General features: G+C 35.6%; 1 protein-coding gene across 9 annotated transcripts in view; it reads right to left on the bottom strand.

Annotated features, from left to right (window-relative positions):
- Nucleotides 1–1428: 1428 nt before the first annotated feature.
- The window catches only part of CNOT2 (CCR4-NOT transcription complex subunit 2), a 91530-nt gene continuing 78649 nt past the window's right edge, over nt 1429–14309 (bottom strand). For all 9 annotated transcript variants that reach the window (XM_080392698.1, XM_080392694.1, XM_080392691.1 and 6 more), the window contains 7 exons: nt 14158–14278; nt 13888–14044; nt 10092–10153; nt 9946–9995; nt 8985–9085; nt 8235–8379; nt 1429–2573 (listed from right to left, as the gene is read on the bottom strand). In XM_080392698.1, coding sequence (XP_080248824.1) covers nt 2487–2573; nt 8235–8379; nt 8985–9085; nt 9946–9995; nt 10092–10153; nt 13888–14044; nt 14158–14278 — 723 coding nt within the window. In that variant the 3' untranslated portion in view covers nt 1429–2486. The remainder of the gene's footprint in view (nt 2574–8234; nt 8380–8984; nt 9086–9945; nt 9996–10091; nt 10154–13887; nt 14045–14157; nt 14279–14309) is intronic.

Genomic DNA, 14309 nt, shown 5'->3' with positions numbered 1-14309 from the left:
CAAAAGCCAGACCGTTCTTCTCCTTGGAAGGAACAAAGCACCAGGTTCCTCGCTTACAGATGAGAAGTTTGCTAAAATCATGCACCTTGCTTTTTTGAAGTATCATGCAGTTGAATACAACTGTATCATCAAAGTAACTTTTTAGAGAACTTAGGTTCCCAGTTTCGGCTTGATAGGTACTTAGCATCGTAAGATACCATTTTTAATGTAACTTATCTTGCTCCCTTTACCGTATCTGTTGTTCATTTCCATGAGATTGGCTACGCAGATGAAAAATGACATTAAAAAAACCTCCAAGCCCATATAATAAATAATCATATTTGATTTGAAGATACTTCAGGTATCCTTAAAAAAAAAATATGCAAAGATCACAGCAGACCTCTGACAGTAAAAAAATGTAACATTGTGTAGTAAGCAAGATGCTTTTGGAAAATTACCCTTTTTAAAGTTTATAAATTTAATGTTTGAATAGTTAAATGTATGTTTGTATCTGCTCTAAGAAAAAAAGCTACCATTTTTTTCAGCTGTGTTAGCCATCATCTGGATTATAACCATCCACTTTCAAGTTGGTAAGCAGTCCGCGCTTTAATAAAAAGAATAATTATATTCCATAGGCTTGTATTTTTATGTCTATCATCTTAAAATAGATATAAAAAAGTGCAGAATTTAAAATTGCTATACACCTGATACAGAACCACAGCAATGCCATTAATGGTCCAATTTCCAAGAATAATTCTATACATGCCAACAAGCTGCTCTTGCACTACATAGAAAACCAGATGAAAACCTAAACCCATACCCCCACAATTCACTGATGCCTTTTGTTGTCTTTTCTTGTCTTGGTAATTTAAGCTATTTTGAAACTGTTTGCATCACCAGAGGCAACTCAATGAGAAGTGGCAGACACATCAAGAAAAAGGAAACTATCCCAACAGTTCGTTTTTCTTCCTCCGCTCTAGAGAACAGTTACAATTTTCAGAACCAGTGCATGTTCGTGTTTGTTTGCATCTGGAAGTTCAAGTAGCAGTGATCATCAAATGAAATGTATTTCTGTTTTAAGTGGGAAAATACCAACCTAGAACTAAGCTACGATCAGTTCTAAACCAAATGGTCCTTCTGTGATGAATTCTTGAAGCATCTTTCTATCATTTTAAATGTTACCCACCCACCTTTCTCAAAATTATTTGCCATTTGCTATTATAGAGAGGGGACCTGAAACCAAGGTTAACCGAACTTTTTGGCTGTGGAAACATTACTGTGGAAAAGAATATAAAAACTCTCAAATTTACTTGTCAGCAGCAAAAAGACTCTTCAAGTGTCTTAACCACTGTACAGCTCAATAGTTTTAATACTTCAACTTTGTTTTTCTTCCATTTTTCATTGTTGAAAAAATAATTTCACAATCTCAAATCAAAGTCAACACTGCAGTGAGGAGAGCTTTTCTACTTTATTACAAAGAGAAGAAGCCTTTATGTGGTCAGAAAATACAAGATTGATCTTTTTTTTTTTTCTCTTCCTATGAAACGCTGCTGTTCAAACAGCCAGAGTGAATTGTCTCAGTTCACTTCTTTAAGTCCCATCACATTCACTTGGGTATGGATGTCCTTGGCTGCTGAAAATCTGGCCCTTTAGTGCACAGGGCGACAAAGTAGTCCCCTGACCAGCAGTTCCAGAATGTCCCGTTTTCATATATTGCATCCATGCACACCTCCTAAAAATGAGGTACAGCAGGGCAAACATTTTCCAAAATAGATGTCATATATATAATATATACACATTCGTACATACATACCTTTATTCATGTGATGTCCAAAAATTTAAAAAAAATGTACACATTTATTACAAAATCGTAACAAAGACTGGACAGTGTTTTGCTCATTCTGGAAAGATGAAGCTCAGTAATACACAACTCTGGAAACTAACCAGAGACTGTGGCAATATCTTTCTTCTAAACAGTCAGATATTCTTGCATTAAGCTTGGCGAAAACTGCCTTTCAAAAACAGAAGGGGAAGTAAAATGAAGGAAGCAAACCTTGCTCATCTTTCCAAATGAAATACGAGAAGGATCTTCACATAAAAATGCACAAACATTTTTTATTACCAATAGTGCTACAATGAACAATGCAAATTTTGTTGTCTAATTTTTTGTCTTTTTTCTTTTTTTTTTGTTTTTACATTTTGGAAAAACTAAGTGGTAAACTTTTGTCAGTGTACTTGCTTGTCTTTACAGACCCAAGCTTGTCTGCTGGCAAAAAATAAAACAGAAACAAAAATTCAGACCCTGCTCAAACTAAAGAAAAACAATTACAAATTTAGTTGTTGGGCAGCACATAATTAGTAAGGCAGGACCTCAAATGGTGACCCTTCGCATGAGCCAATTGCCAGATCCTCAAGGAATTAAAACCAGGATGCCTGAGCCACATCAGTTCTGCAGTTATGTTGAGTATTGTGCTGAGACAGCCATACCCCAAAGAAAAGGGAAGTCTTTAGAAGGCTTGCTGAGCAGGGTTGTAGTTGAAGGTTGATGGCAGATGAGGCCTTTCTTCTAATTTGTCATATTCCAGATGAAACTCCTACAATAAAATAATAAAAAAAAATACAAAAACAGATAAAACAACATATCATTTACCTGTCAAGCCCTGGTCTTTGTACCAGCCATACTCGAAAAGCACAAACACAGAAGGGATCAAGTTCTAGCTTATCTTAAGGCAGGAACACGTGATTTCTCCATCTTGGATTCATGTATTTTAAGTAGAAAAAAGATCAATATCCTAAGCCATTATACCTGCAACATTTAATAATGCTACACTACTCTCAGAACCCTAGTCATGATCTCAGTTTTATATACATACACACACAAAACACAAATACACAATCACAGCATGAGCTCAATTATGAATAAAAGCTTTGGTCTTTCAACACATCAGTCATACAGAGACCTATTTTGGATGACCTGAAGCTGGGGGATATTTTGTGGCATACTACCAGGCCCAACTGTACGTTAAACTAGCTAGGTTCCTCCTTGGGGAACACCATCTAAAATGCCAGAGACACAGTACTGAGACCTACTAAAGCCATTATTTAACAAAATATTCCACTACATTTCATACTCTGTTTTAAGCTTCAGACTCACCCAACCCTCCTGTATATCCTAAGCTCCTCGTTCCGGTATTACACTTTGCCAGCATCTTTCACGAGATATTCTCTCAGTCTTTTGTAAATAACCACAAATAAAAACCCTTTGCCCATGTACTTGGGTGCCGCACAAGCTACTGGTTCATAAATAAGGAGCTTTATTGTCTCATCAGCACAATCACCTGACTTGCATTTGAGGGTGTCTGGTTTGCATAATTGTAAAACACTTCCGTGATCCAGTAGGAATTCTTATTCTGACTAGTAGCCACCCGCCCTTGATGTCTAAATGCATACAGATCATATTGGTGAAAAAAGCAGCTTCCTTCCCTGTGACCTTAATTTGTGCACACAACCCTCATTTAGCGCACTTCAACAGTTGGTGCTTGTTACTTCATTTGTGCAAAAATGTATAAGGACTTACTGAAATATTTTATTTTTCAGATCCTTTCAGCAGCTTAACTTGTGTCTCATCCCCATTTTACCTTCATTCAAGAAACAGAGTAAGCGGAAGTTTCAGAATTGTTCTTTAAGAGTATTTCTTGGAAAGTCAACAACAGCTACATGCACAGTAATTTTTTTGCCTAACTCAGTGGAGAACCTCAGCAGATCATCATCTGTATCTGCAGAGAAAACTTACCCTACTACTGTCACATACAGATGAAAACTAAAAGTAGTGAATAGATTATTTTAAAACACTCCCTGAAGTGATTAAACAGTATACTACTACAGTTTTTACAGGCAAACCAAATTAAAAACCAAGTCAATGCAAGACCAGAAAGAAAATCTATGAAATCCAACCCTCAGACCTCTCTTCTTTAAGGCAAAAGAAGGTCCATCTAGCATTGAGAGAACATTCAGCATGGTAAAGAAACGAAGTTGTGGAGAACACTAAGCATTCAGTACGTCTGTATTCCCCAGAGAATACTGTCCCTAAACCTGGAAAATCCTAGCAAAGCCTATGTGAGGTTACTGCCACCTGCACCAAAGCGCTGCACATCTGCTTCATTTCTGGTTCTCTGCTCTCTACTCCAACCAAGGTGTTTTGTTTGGTTGTTTCTTTTTTATTTGGTTGGTTTGGTTTTGTGTTGTGGGTTTTTTTTCCCCTATTTTAGTGGTGTGTTGGTTAGTCTGGGCTTTTTTAGGTTGTATATACAAGTCAATTGTTTTTGGCATTCCTCATTAACACTGCATGGCCAGGTGGTGTATGCTCTCTTTTTGTGCAGACACATGCACATGTGCTGATACTGAAGAGATGCCTGCTCCCTCCTCTTGTCAGAAGCAAGACCAAGGTGTACTAATCCACACAGGTATTTTGGTGTCAAAGGCTGGTTTAGTTCGGGTAGATCTTCAGTAATTCTGAAGTAATTTTATAATAGAAAAAAATACCAAACTTCTCTTCCATTCATGGCTGTCAAAGTTTCCGTTCTGCATGTAATTGTGGCAAGGATCTGCAGATTACTATCCGTCTATGGCCAGCTTCAGTCAGTCTCCTGAACCTCTGCAAGCTTTGAAATGCCTTTGAAATTACCTACAGAAAACGGCAACTTAAACTGGTAAAACAGTATCGGTGGCCTGAGGAGGCCTTTCCAAACTTCAGGTGGTTGCGTGCCTCTATCGGCAGTAGCAGTTGAGCAAGGTGTGGGCCTCAAAGATGCTCAGTAGCTTGAGCAGTCCTTCACGTGTCACAAATCGCAAGCCCCTCATTCAGAAGAAATGTGATTCCCTACCAAATTGTCTTTAGAAGTGAGTTTACACTTCAAGCTGTCATCGATTTTTAAAATAAGCAGGCTTAAATCAGCCTTTTTTGTTTTGCATCCCAGTGTCAGCAATACTCATGTCCAATATCCAGTAGTGTATAAGAACACCTAAAGTTATATCTGACAATACCAGAAAAAGAACTCATTGACCAAATATTTTTGAAAACTAAAAGGCAATTATTTATTACATATAGAAAAATAATTGTATTACAGGTATACTTTTTGGTTTTATTTTTTGATTCCAGGGGCCACTGTAGTATAGGATGTGAACAGTAGCACTGACGTTTTTAAATATAAACAGATACAAATAAAACGTGAAAAGCCATTTATCCATTGACAAGTATCTGTTAAATAATTTTCCACATGGAAGAAATTACTAAAAACTAAATACTTTTTATTAATCAAGAATAACAAATACTAAATGTACGCAGAAACTTAAAGCACATGTGCAACACTGAACAAGTCATTCTATGCAAAGAAATCAATCCCTTCTCATGTCATTCTGAAAACTTATTTTGATGGTAAAGTTACATGAGCCTGCACATGTACAAACAATAATGGGTAAGAATACTAAAGACAGAAAAGAATTGCTTAAGATGATCCATAACATTAACAGAGTAAAACAAAACAAAAAGCAGAATAGGAAGTGTCCTGAGGACAAAATATTCTGGACTGTGTAAGTCCATCAAAGGAGACAGCAGAAATCCCATGGCTAGCTCAAAAACTCAAAATGGGACCAGAAAAGCAGCATTTATACTGGCTTAAAGATGTATGTAAAGACTCAGAATTAAATTAGGGGCTAAATTAAAATGCTATGGCACATCTCTAATAAAGGAACAAATTTAACTTTCTAACAATGGAAAAGTATGTAAATCAATATTGACCTTAAAAGGATAGGGAGTAATTTCATATAGGCAGCAAGTCTTACAAGCAAATAAACACTTGGAAAATTAACCTTCTCTCCCATAGAGATTTCTACATTTCATAACTACAAAATCAAAGTAAAAGGATTTTATAAACTTGTTCCTTAAATGGGTTTAATTCTCCTTACTTCTCAAATGAGAAATTCCAAACAGTTTACTTCAGACAATTTAAATTAAAATTCTCAGTAAATGTGCAATTGTAGAAAGCATTTTTGGTGTCATATCCGTTTCCCTTCCTCCTTCATGCCTCCTCAACAACAGTAAACTATATGGCCAAATCCTCAGTGAAAAACCAAGTGTCTTTAACCATACTATACTTTCCACATGCCCTAGAATGAAAAAACATATATACAGACATATCTGCAGTCAGCATTTTCATGCATTTTCTTTTGCGTTTCAGGCAAGTTTGAAGTTTATTGTCATTCATATTTTTTCACTATTTACTACCACATATCAACATAGAATTAATTTGATTTTACTTCTTAACAGTTTAGGAATTGACTCAGCAGTCAGGAAAAAACTCAGCAGTTTTTCTGCATTTCCTTCTCTGGTCTATTAGGAATACAAAAAGAGAGCCTACAGCTTAATAAAAAAGTATGTTACTTGATGTTTTCTTGAAAAAAAAATATGTTTTCAGTCTACTTTACTGAGCTTTGTTAAAACCAATCTAGGATGCTACCAAAAAAAATCTGTTAAACCATGTCTGCTTTATGTTTTTACAAACTTAGTCTTAAGATTTAGTAATATTATCCAAAGTAAACAGTTCTATTTCCCCGTATCTATCCTAATGCAGTATAATTTAAAATAGACACAAATATATAAGCTCATAATGCACCATGTCTGCAAAGCATAACACATTAAAATATGTGCTGCCCTATATTTGAGCATACACACTAGAACAAGACAAATTTATGAAGTACCTTGAAAAACAGTTGCATTTGTATATAGGAGACAGTAATTTACCAGAAATAATTCTTGTCTGACTGCTTCAAAAAAGGACTAATAAACAGTTAAGTGATGGCTATTGCAGCCTTCTAAGGAACTGATATTCCCAGCATTCACTAATAATGTAGCAGTTAGAGACTGAAATTTATCAAGTTCATTCTTTTTTCCCCACCTTCTAATATTTTAATTTCTTGAAACATAAATTAATACTTCTGTGTGTGTTAAAAAAGATTACTTGGCCATACTTTTATTTGGGTTCAAAGCAACGTGGAGTTACCAAATACTGCCATTCTTATTATGGTAAGTCTATGTTAGTCTTCCTCCAAGGAAATGTCACCTCCAGAAGTTAGTATCAGGAGGTAACAACATTCCCATCCAAGGTGATACCTGACATACACTTGAGTTGCTATTTATCACACGCGGAAGTGTCACAGAACTATTTCTAGCAAGTGATTCCTTTTCCATGTAACAAAATAGCAACTCTCCCCCAAATCCTTCCCTAGCTTCCTGTGATCAATACTCACCTTGCTGGCTATATTTTGCACAAAAATTAAATAATAATTTTAAAACAATATTCCAGTTCCAAATTTTACATTAAGAAATACACAAGCCTAAAATAAAAGATGTTCTCTCTTTCTATGGACACGGAGGAGTGGGGAGGGCAGGGGTGTGTGTGTGTGTGTGTAGCAGACAAAGAGGGGAAGGGGGGGAATCACTTAAACTTACTGCTGCAAAACTTTTAAAAAGTGCAAATCTTTAGAAAATACTATCGTTCTACATACTAGCTACCAATTGCTTCTTAATGTTGGGGGAATTACTTTCAGTAAATAAAGAGAAGAGAATTTGTGTAGACCTATAAGAAGTGGGAAGGGAAAAGACTATCTTTCTCATTTTTTTAATGCCTTGGCCTAGAATACAGAAAACAAGCGTCATGAAAATATGCCGCCTCCCTAAAGAAGTGATTTCAAAGTACTCTGATGTTCTAACAACAGCAGCACAACAAGTTCTGCTGTATGCTCAAGGTGAGAAAGTACCTGAAAAAACAGAACAAAAAACTACTCCTCCCACCCATCCCACCCCCACTTTTAGTTCCGAGATGTGGTAGGTCCCTAGTCATTCTAAAGCAAAATAGTATTTGCAAGCACTATTTCTAAAATGCCAAATAATGCTTTCTATTTTACAATTCTGTACTTGAAAAAAGGCTTTCAATTTTAACAGAATTCATAACGCAAGTTCTACACCCTTGTACCTCCCAAAGAAAATTGGGAAGAGTGACACAGCTCCTCCTTTTCCACAAGAAAGCTAGTGTTTTAGGCAATGTTTATTCCCTCACACATCAGAAATTAAGATAATGAACTTAAACAATAGGAGGTTAACAAGTCTGAGATTTGGGGGGAAGAGGCTGGGTTTCACTTTTGTCCTAAAAATATATGGTTGACAAACTTAAAGAATCTGCACAAGGGAAAAGAGATACCTTAGCTACTTTCCTCCAGTTAAGACAGTCAAAGAAGTAATATGTTCCCCTCTCATACGTATTGGTTTTCATTGTTGGCTCCATGCCGGGTGCCCTGGTGATCCATACTCGTTCTTCTTTGTGGTATCTCCAATCCCGGTTAAATCTTCCATTTTTAATAGAAGGAAAAATAATTTTTAGTGTTAGTTATCTGAATTTCACTTAGAAAACTAAAATTTCAAGGGTTTCAATCAAAACTGTACAATGCATTCAAAATCAAACCAAAATTTCTAAGACATTATTATACCTGTGATCTCATACCTCTTCCATACAATTATTACACATCAAACTAATCACATATGAAACTTTAAGAAGTCTGGTAGGTTCAAACAACAAACTTTTTCATCATTAATTACCAGTTTTCATTTTGTTGAAGATAAGTTAGATGTTTAATACCGACTAGCACCTGCCACTTTATCAGAGTGCTTCATAATAAAGCAAAATTCACGAGACAGACTTTTGATTTCCACTATGTGAATGAAAAAAAAGGTACAAAATGGAACGAAGGTTGGAGGAGGTATTTGAAAAAAGGTTTCCGGCTTTAGATCGACTAAGCTTCTGTTTTCAGTATCTAACTTGTTGGGCTTCTTTGGGTTTTTTTTGGGTTGGTTTTTTTTTTTTGTTTTTTTTTTTTTTTTTTTTTTTACATCTACTACTTCATTAGTGCAATAGATTAAATCATATAAGACTGACAAAATAGTTTGAACGTACAGCTCTACTGCTGCTAATAGCTGTAATACATCTCCTCCATTCATGTAATAGAGATAAAACAGGAGATCTTCTCCATATCGGCCAAGTTTTATTGCAGCCAGCTGAAAAAAGATTGAAGAAAATGAGGATGAAAAATCACAATAGATAAATGTGTTAAGACATACTATCCCACTTAAATAACACAAGGATACATCCAGAACGTGCTTCCATCCTAAGTGTGTTCCAAGTGATACTCTAATATAACAAGAGTAATAATTAATAAAAACAATCAATTTCTCTTCACTTTTAGTTAACCTTTCCAACTTAGAGGATACAACAGAAAAAGAAACAGAAGTAATGAATTGGTAAGACAGAATTTTGTCCCTGTACTGGTGTGTATCCTCATCTATCTACTTTTTTTAATTTAAAAAATACAAAACCAAGCCAACAAACTTTACATGTATTTGCTCACTTCACACTCTATTAAGAAACATTGCTAAAAATTCTTACAGTATTTCTAAATGATTGCTCTTACAGAACTACAATAGTTGAACGAAAATATAGCCAACAACAAAAAACCACCCTATTCATGTAGATATGGAATGCAACAGATAAATGTGAAATTATCTTGAACTACAATTCTGAGCTTATCTCAAGAAGAAATAGCTCAATTTAATACGGCATTTGAATAGTACAGTATATAGACTATAAGTAACTTTTATTTTGCGTGAAGGGCAAACTCTTAAAATCATAATGTGCTCTTTTGCTAATCATGCCTATTCTCAGTTTTATCTTCCCTTTCTGTTCCTAAGGTGGAATGAGTGCATGATGTGTCCAATTAGCCGGTTAACACACCACTGCTCCTAAAAAGATTAAGGACATCCATAAAATGCACTGATTTTGAACATTATCTATCTGAAAGAAAATTTAGAAAATTACTGGTAATAAGTTAACAAAAAAATACACACACACACGTACTCACCTTATCCCTAATGTGAATGTTAGTTAAGTATTCAGATGGAACATGGAAGTCTAAAAAAGAATCGGAATTGATGCAACTATTAAGACATGTAAATGAATAGAATTTGCAAATATTAATATTGAATTAAATAGTTATTTCTCTCTTACCTATGTCTTGAGGTCGACAAGGTGACGATGCCCAGGGTGATGCAAATTTGGGATAAAGATTTCTAAAGAAAAAGAAAAGCACACATTTATCAAAATTAAACACAGAACCCAAACCAACCAACCAAAAAAACCTCCATAACCAACCTCACAAACCTAAAACCCACACCACACAACCAAAATCACTAGCTGGGGTGAGAAGGAAGGAAAAAAGGAAATTTCCAGCCCGCTTTCCTAAAACAGTTGCATTTATTTTCTTTTTAACATGCAGAGTAAGACTGCATTTAAAGTGCCACATGTCAAGATTTTCTTTTTTATCTATCATTCCTTCAACTTAAGTGCCAGGGAATCCAACCCTTTTCAGGGATCCAACCTTATACAGCGTTTCAATTTGTATAGGAACAGCTGCCACAAGCCTGGTGGGTTCTGATTTATTAGCCTAGGATTTAAAAAGGGAGGAAAAGCTTACACTGGCAGATATTTTTTTTTTTAAAAAAAAAAAACCAAAACAAAAAACAAAACACCTAACCAGTAAAGATTTTACTCTTCTACATTTCAGTGACAATTGAAACAACAAATTGAATTCCAACATGAACATAAGGTTATTACTATTTAATCTTTTTCTTTCATATAGATTTTGCTAAGTTACATTAAAAAAGGAGCCATTAGTTTAATAATGAGAAAATGATGGACCTTTCAAGTCTACTACAATGACTGACGTACCGAGGAATGAGTTTTCTAATTAACAGGTAAAGGGAAAAAAAGGACAAGCAAAATGTACTTTTGGCAGGTAGTTACAGCCTGCTTTAATAATTCAAGAGAGCATGACATTATGGCAAGTTTTGTAAATGAAACTTGAGTATGGTACACCCTTATCAAATCCTTGCTTCCTTCTTGTCAAAGACCTCATACTTACTATTAAAAAAATAAATAATTGAAAACCTATCAAATAACCTGAACACAACCAACTCCCAGTTGAGCTATATGGGAAAAAAACCAACACTGATCAAGTGGTGTCAATCTTACTCTAGGCTAACTAATCTTACTGTTAGCAAAAACTTAAGATTTAGAGCCTGAAGGAAGATCTCAGTGGCAAAATCTGCAAAAGTTGAAAATCATGAAACCATTCCTTTAACTGAAAGCATGGATAGGCATCGCCCCAAGAAGAGGGGTGTCATGTGTGCTCTAGAGTTTTGGTTTCCTAGGGCAAGGAATCCAGGATTTTATAGAGCCAGACTGCACCATTGCATGCAATAAAACCTGCAGAATTCGTGCACAGTGTTCCCTCTAAGATACAAATAAACCTCTTCTAATTTAACATTTTTCAAGGAGGTACTGGACTGCCTAGTCTATTTGATGACTATTTCAGAAAGCTTCAGAATGTGAACAGCTACATAATCACTACAGAATTAAATGAAGTAAGGCCATTTTTTTCCTTTTTGTTTATGTAGGTTTTTAAGTTGTCCTAAGGAATTAAAAGCGTATTTATTAACAAAGAAATACAGGACTGTACAGGCAAAAGATAATCATTCTTTCAACTGAAAAATCTTAACCTACCTGCATAGAAAATCTATATAAAACCAGGAGTTAGAAACAGTTTTAGAATTTTGTGTATATCTCTAATGGTTTGAATTAACCCTTCTAAAAAGCACATTTATTGTGCTAAGTGTTTAAGTCACACAGGTATTTTTACCAGAGTAGTACCTCACAGGGCAGAAAATTTTAGTTTTCCACAAGTGAAATGCTTTTAGTTTTTCAAACAACAATTCATAAAGCAAGCAAAGTATTGTTTAACCTAAGGCAAGATGGCAGGCCAGACTGAGGGCTGCACAGGCTGTTTGCAAAGCTTTTCTGTAGTATAAAGTAAAACTAACTTTATGATACAGAACTGTCTGGAATAAATATTAACCCTATCCTCTCCTTCAAAGACCCTAAATACCCTATATACAGTAATTAAATACTAAAAATGTTAGAAACCCAGCTATTTATAGCATAGCTGCTAAGGAAAAGCAGCAGCCTGCCAGGTATATAAACTGTTCATATAAACACACACTCGTAATTTGGATGCTGTATTCAGTAGCTGCTAACACAGCTACAAGTCATCACAGCAAAGTACGTTTAGTATTCCTCTGCAATGAGGTACTGTGTAAACCTGTGAGGATTTATGTAGACTTTCCAATAGGTATGTTAAGCTTAAGCTTTATGGCATTCATTAAAACTAACAAATAACACTGAATAACATATGAAATTGTATCACCAAAAGTAGTATCGCTACTGCTATTCTGCATGCCAACACCTAGAGAAAGTAGCTGTAGAACCAAATGATATAACCAGGTTCCACCTGTCTAGGAACAGCTCAAGAATTCAGACACAGATGTACTTGATCAGCCTCAAATTAAGTTTAAGCAGCCTCTATTAACAGCAGCAAATTAAGTATTGCGTAGATCCAGGAGGCCAGTCTCTCAGTCAGTGCTGTAAGCTCTTGGACTACCAAGGAAAAGCAGGAACCTGTGGCCAGCGTTACTGCTCTTTACACATCCTCTTTATGTTGTGGGAGAAGGGGATGAGAACGGGATGGGAGTGGGGAAACTACTCGATTTAATGGACAAGTGACTTCTGAGACTAACACTACACATGAAGACAACACTACATTAACGTAACATTCTGCAAATAACTACAGACATTTGACTTTGGACAATTGTTTTGAAATATTTCTACAAGTGCCGATGGCATAACAATTTGAAGAAGTTTGGATGCAAGCTCTATAGAAAGAATTTCTGGAAGTGGCAATTTCTAAAAAGTTAACATCTCTAAAAAGAAATGCATAAATTAATGCCAATTATTTCCAAACAGAAAAATCAGGAGCTATTTTTCTGTGCTTTCCCTCTCACCTTGATATGCACATGCATCAATGTACCCTGATTACATGCAGCTCCATATAAATTTGTAGCATGGAAACTGTGCCTGTGTATGCTGTTTAGTCTTTGTCTTGTTAATATATTATGTGGAAACCTTAAAATACATAAAGCTACTCTGTCAATAAGGCTAACTAACACTATGTAAACCTCTGCTGAAACAAAATGATGGGAGATTCTCAGCAGGAAAGTTGGAGTACCAGAAATTAAATTTCTTTCACAATTACAGTCACATAGAAGATACCTGTTTTGTCCAGTGATCTAGGTTCCTTCTGTAACTAGTGGAGAAAGAGAGGTACCCTGGGCTGGTGATTCACCTCACCTGTCCTAAGCGCTTATTTAGTACAGTCACTAACTGCTTTTATCCCCACTGCCACTACAGGAAGCCTAGATGGCTAAACTTACATGAACTGAATAGCTAGAAGTTAACTATAAAGCTACAATTTCATTTAAATTAATCTTTGGTGCAGGCTAACACTGTAGATGCTCTGTTCATTATTACATTAATATAGATTGAATTTCCCCCTCCCCCAAACTGCTGAGAGTTAAGTGCAGATATCCTCAAGGAATATTATTATATTTGAAAAATAACATACATGAAATTTATTAACCATACATTGTCAATTCCTTGAAGAAAGTCCTAAAGAAGTTAGGAGAACAAGAAAAACCACTAGGCTCACTGAAGCTTGCATAACAAGATCTCAGCACACCTTGAAGCACGATTCTCTTGTATGAAAATTTTATTTTACTGTCATTACATTTTCAAATTTTATGTGGCAAGATATCTTGTGGGTTTGGCAAGTCACGTGAGCTAAGTGAGCCTATTTTGAATGACAGCATAATAAATCCAAAACTCAAGATAGTACTAAAACCCAGAAACTTACTCAGGAGAGTTGAGATTGAGACCTAGTGTTGTTAAATCACTTCCTAATGCAAGATGTACCATTCCTGGATCTGTCTCTGCTGCCCTGATGAATGTTAACAAGCCAATCATTCCAAACTGGTCCGTCACCATCCCTTGAGGAATGTTGGTAACCCGACCTGGGCAAGAAGAACAGATTAATTTTCTCCTTTCAAGAAGTAGAGGAATCAACAAAGTGATCTAAATGACTGTCAAAACTTTTAAAGAAGAAAAAAAATGAGATTACACATACCATCAGGTAACACCTGGATCCCTTTTTTCTGCTGGTTGTTGTTTTGCGTAGTTGAACTTTTATCTCCAGGAAACTTGGGCCCATCTGTGCTGGATGATGTTTTGCCTGATGTACTCAAATTCTATTAAAAAATGATTTGCAGAGTTGGTAAG

This window comes from Falco punctatus, assembly GCF_963210335.1.
Source record: "Falco punctatus genome assembly, chromosome: 6".
Classification (NCBI taxonomy): domain Eukaryota; kingdom Metazoa; phylum Chordata; class Aves; order Falconiformes; family Falconidae; genus Falco; species Falco punctatus.
The sequence above is the reverse complement of the archived record's forward strand: the minus strand, read 5'-3'. Positions and strand labels throughout refer to the sequence as shown.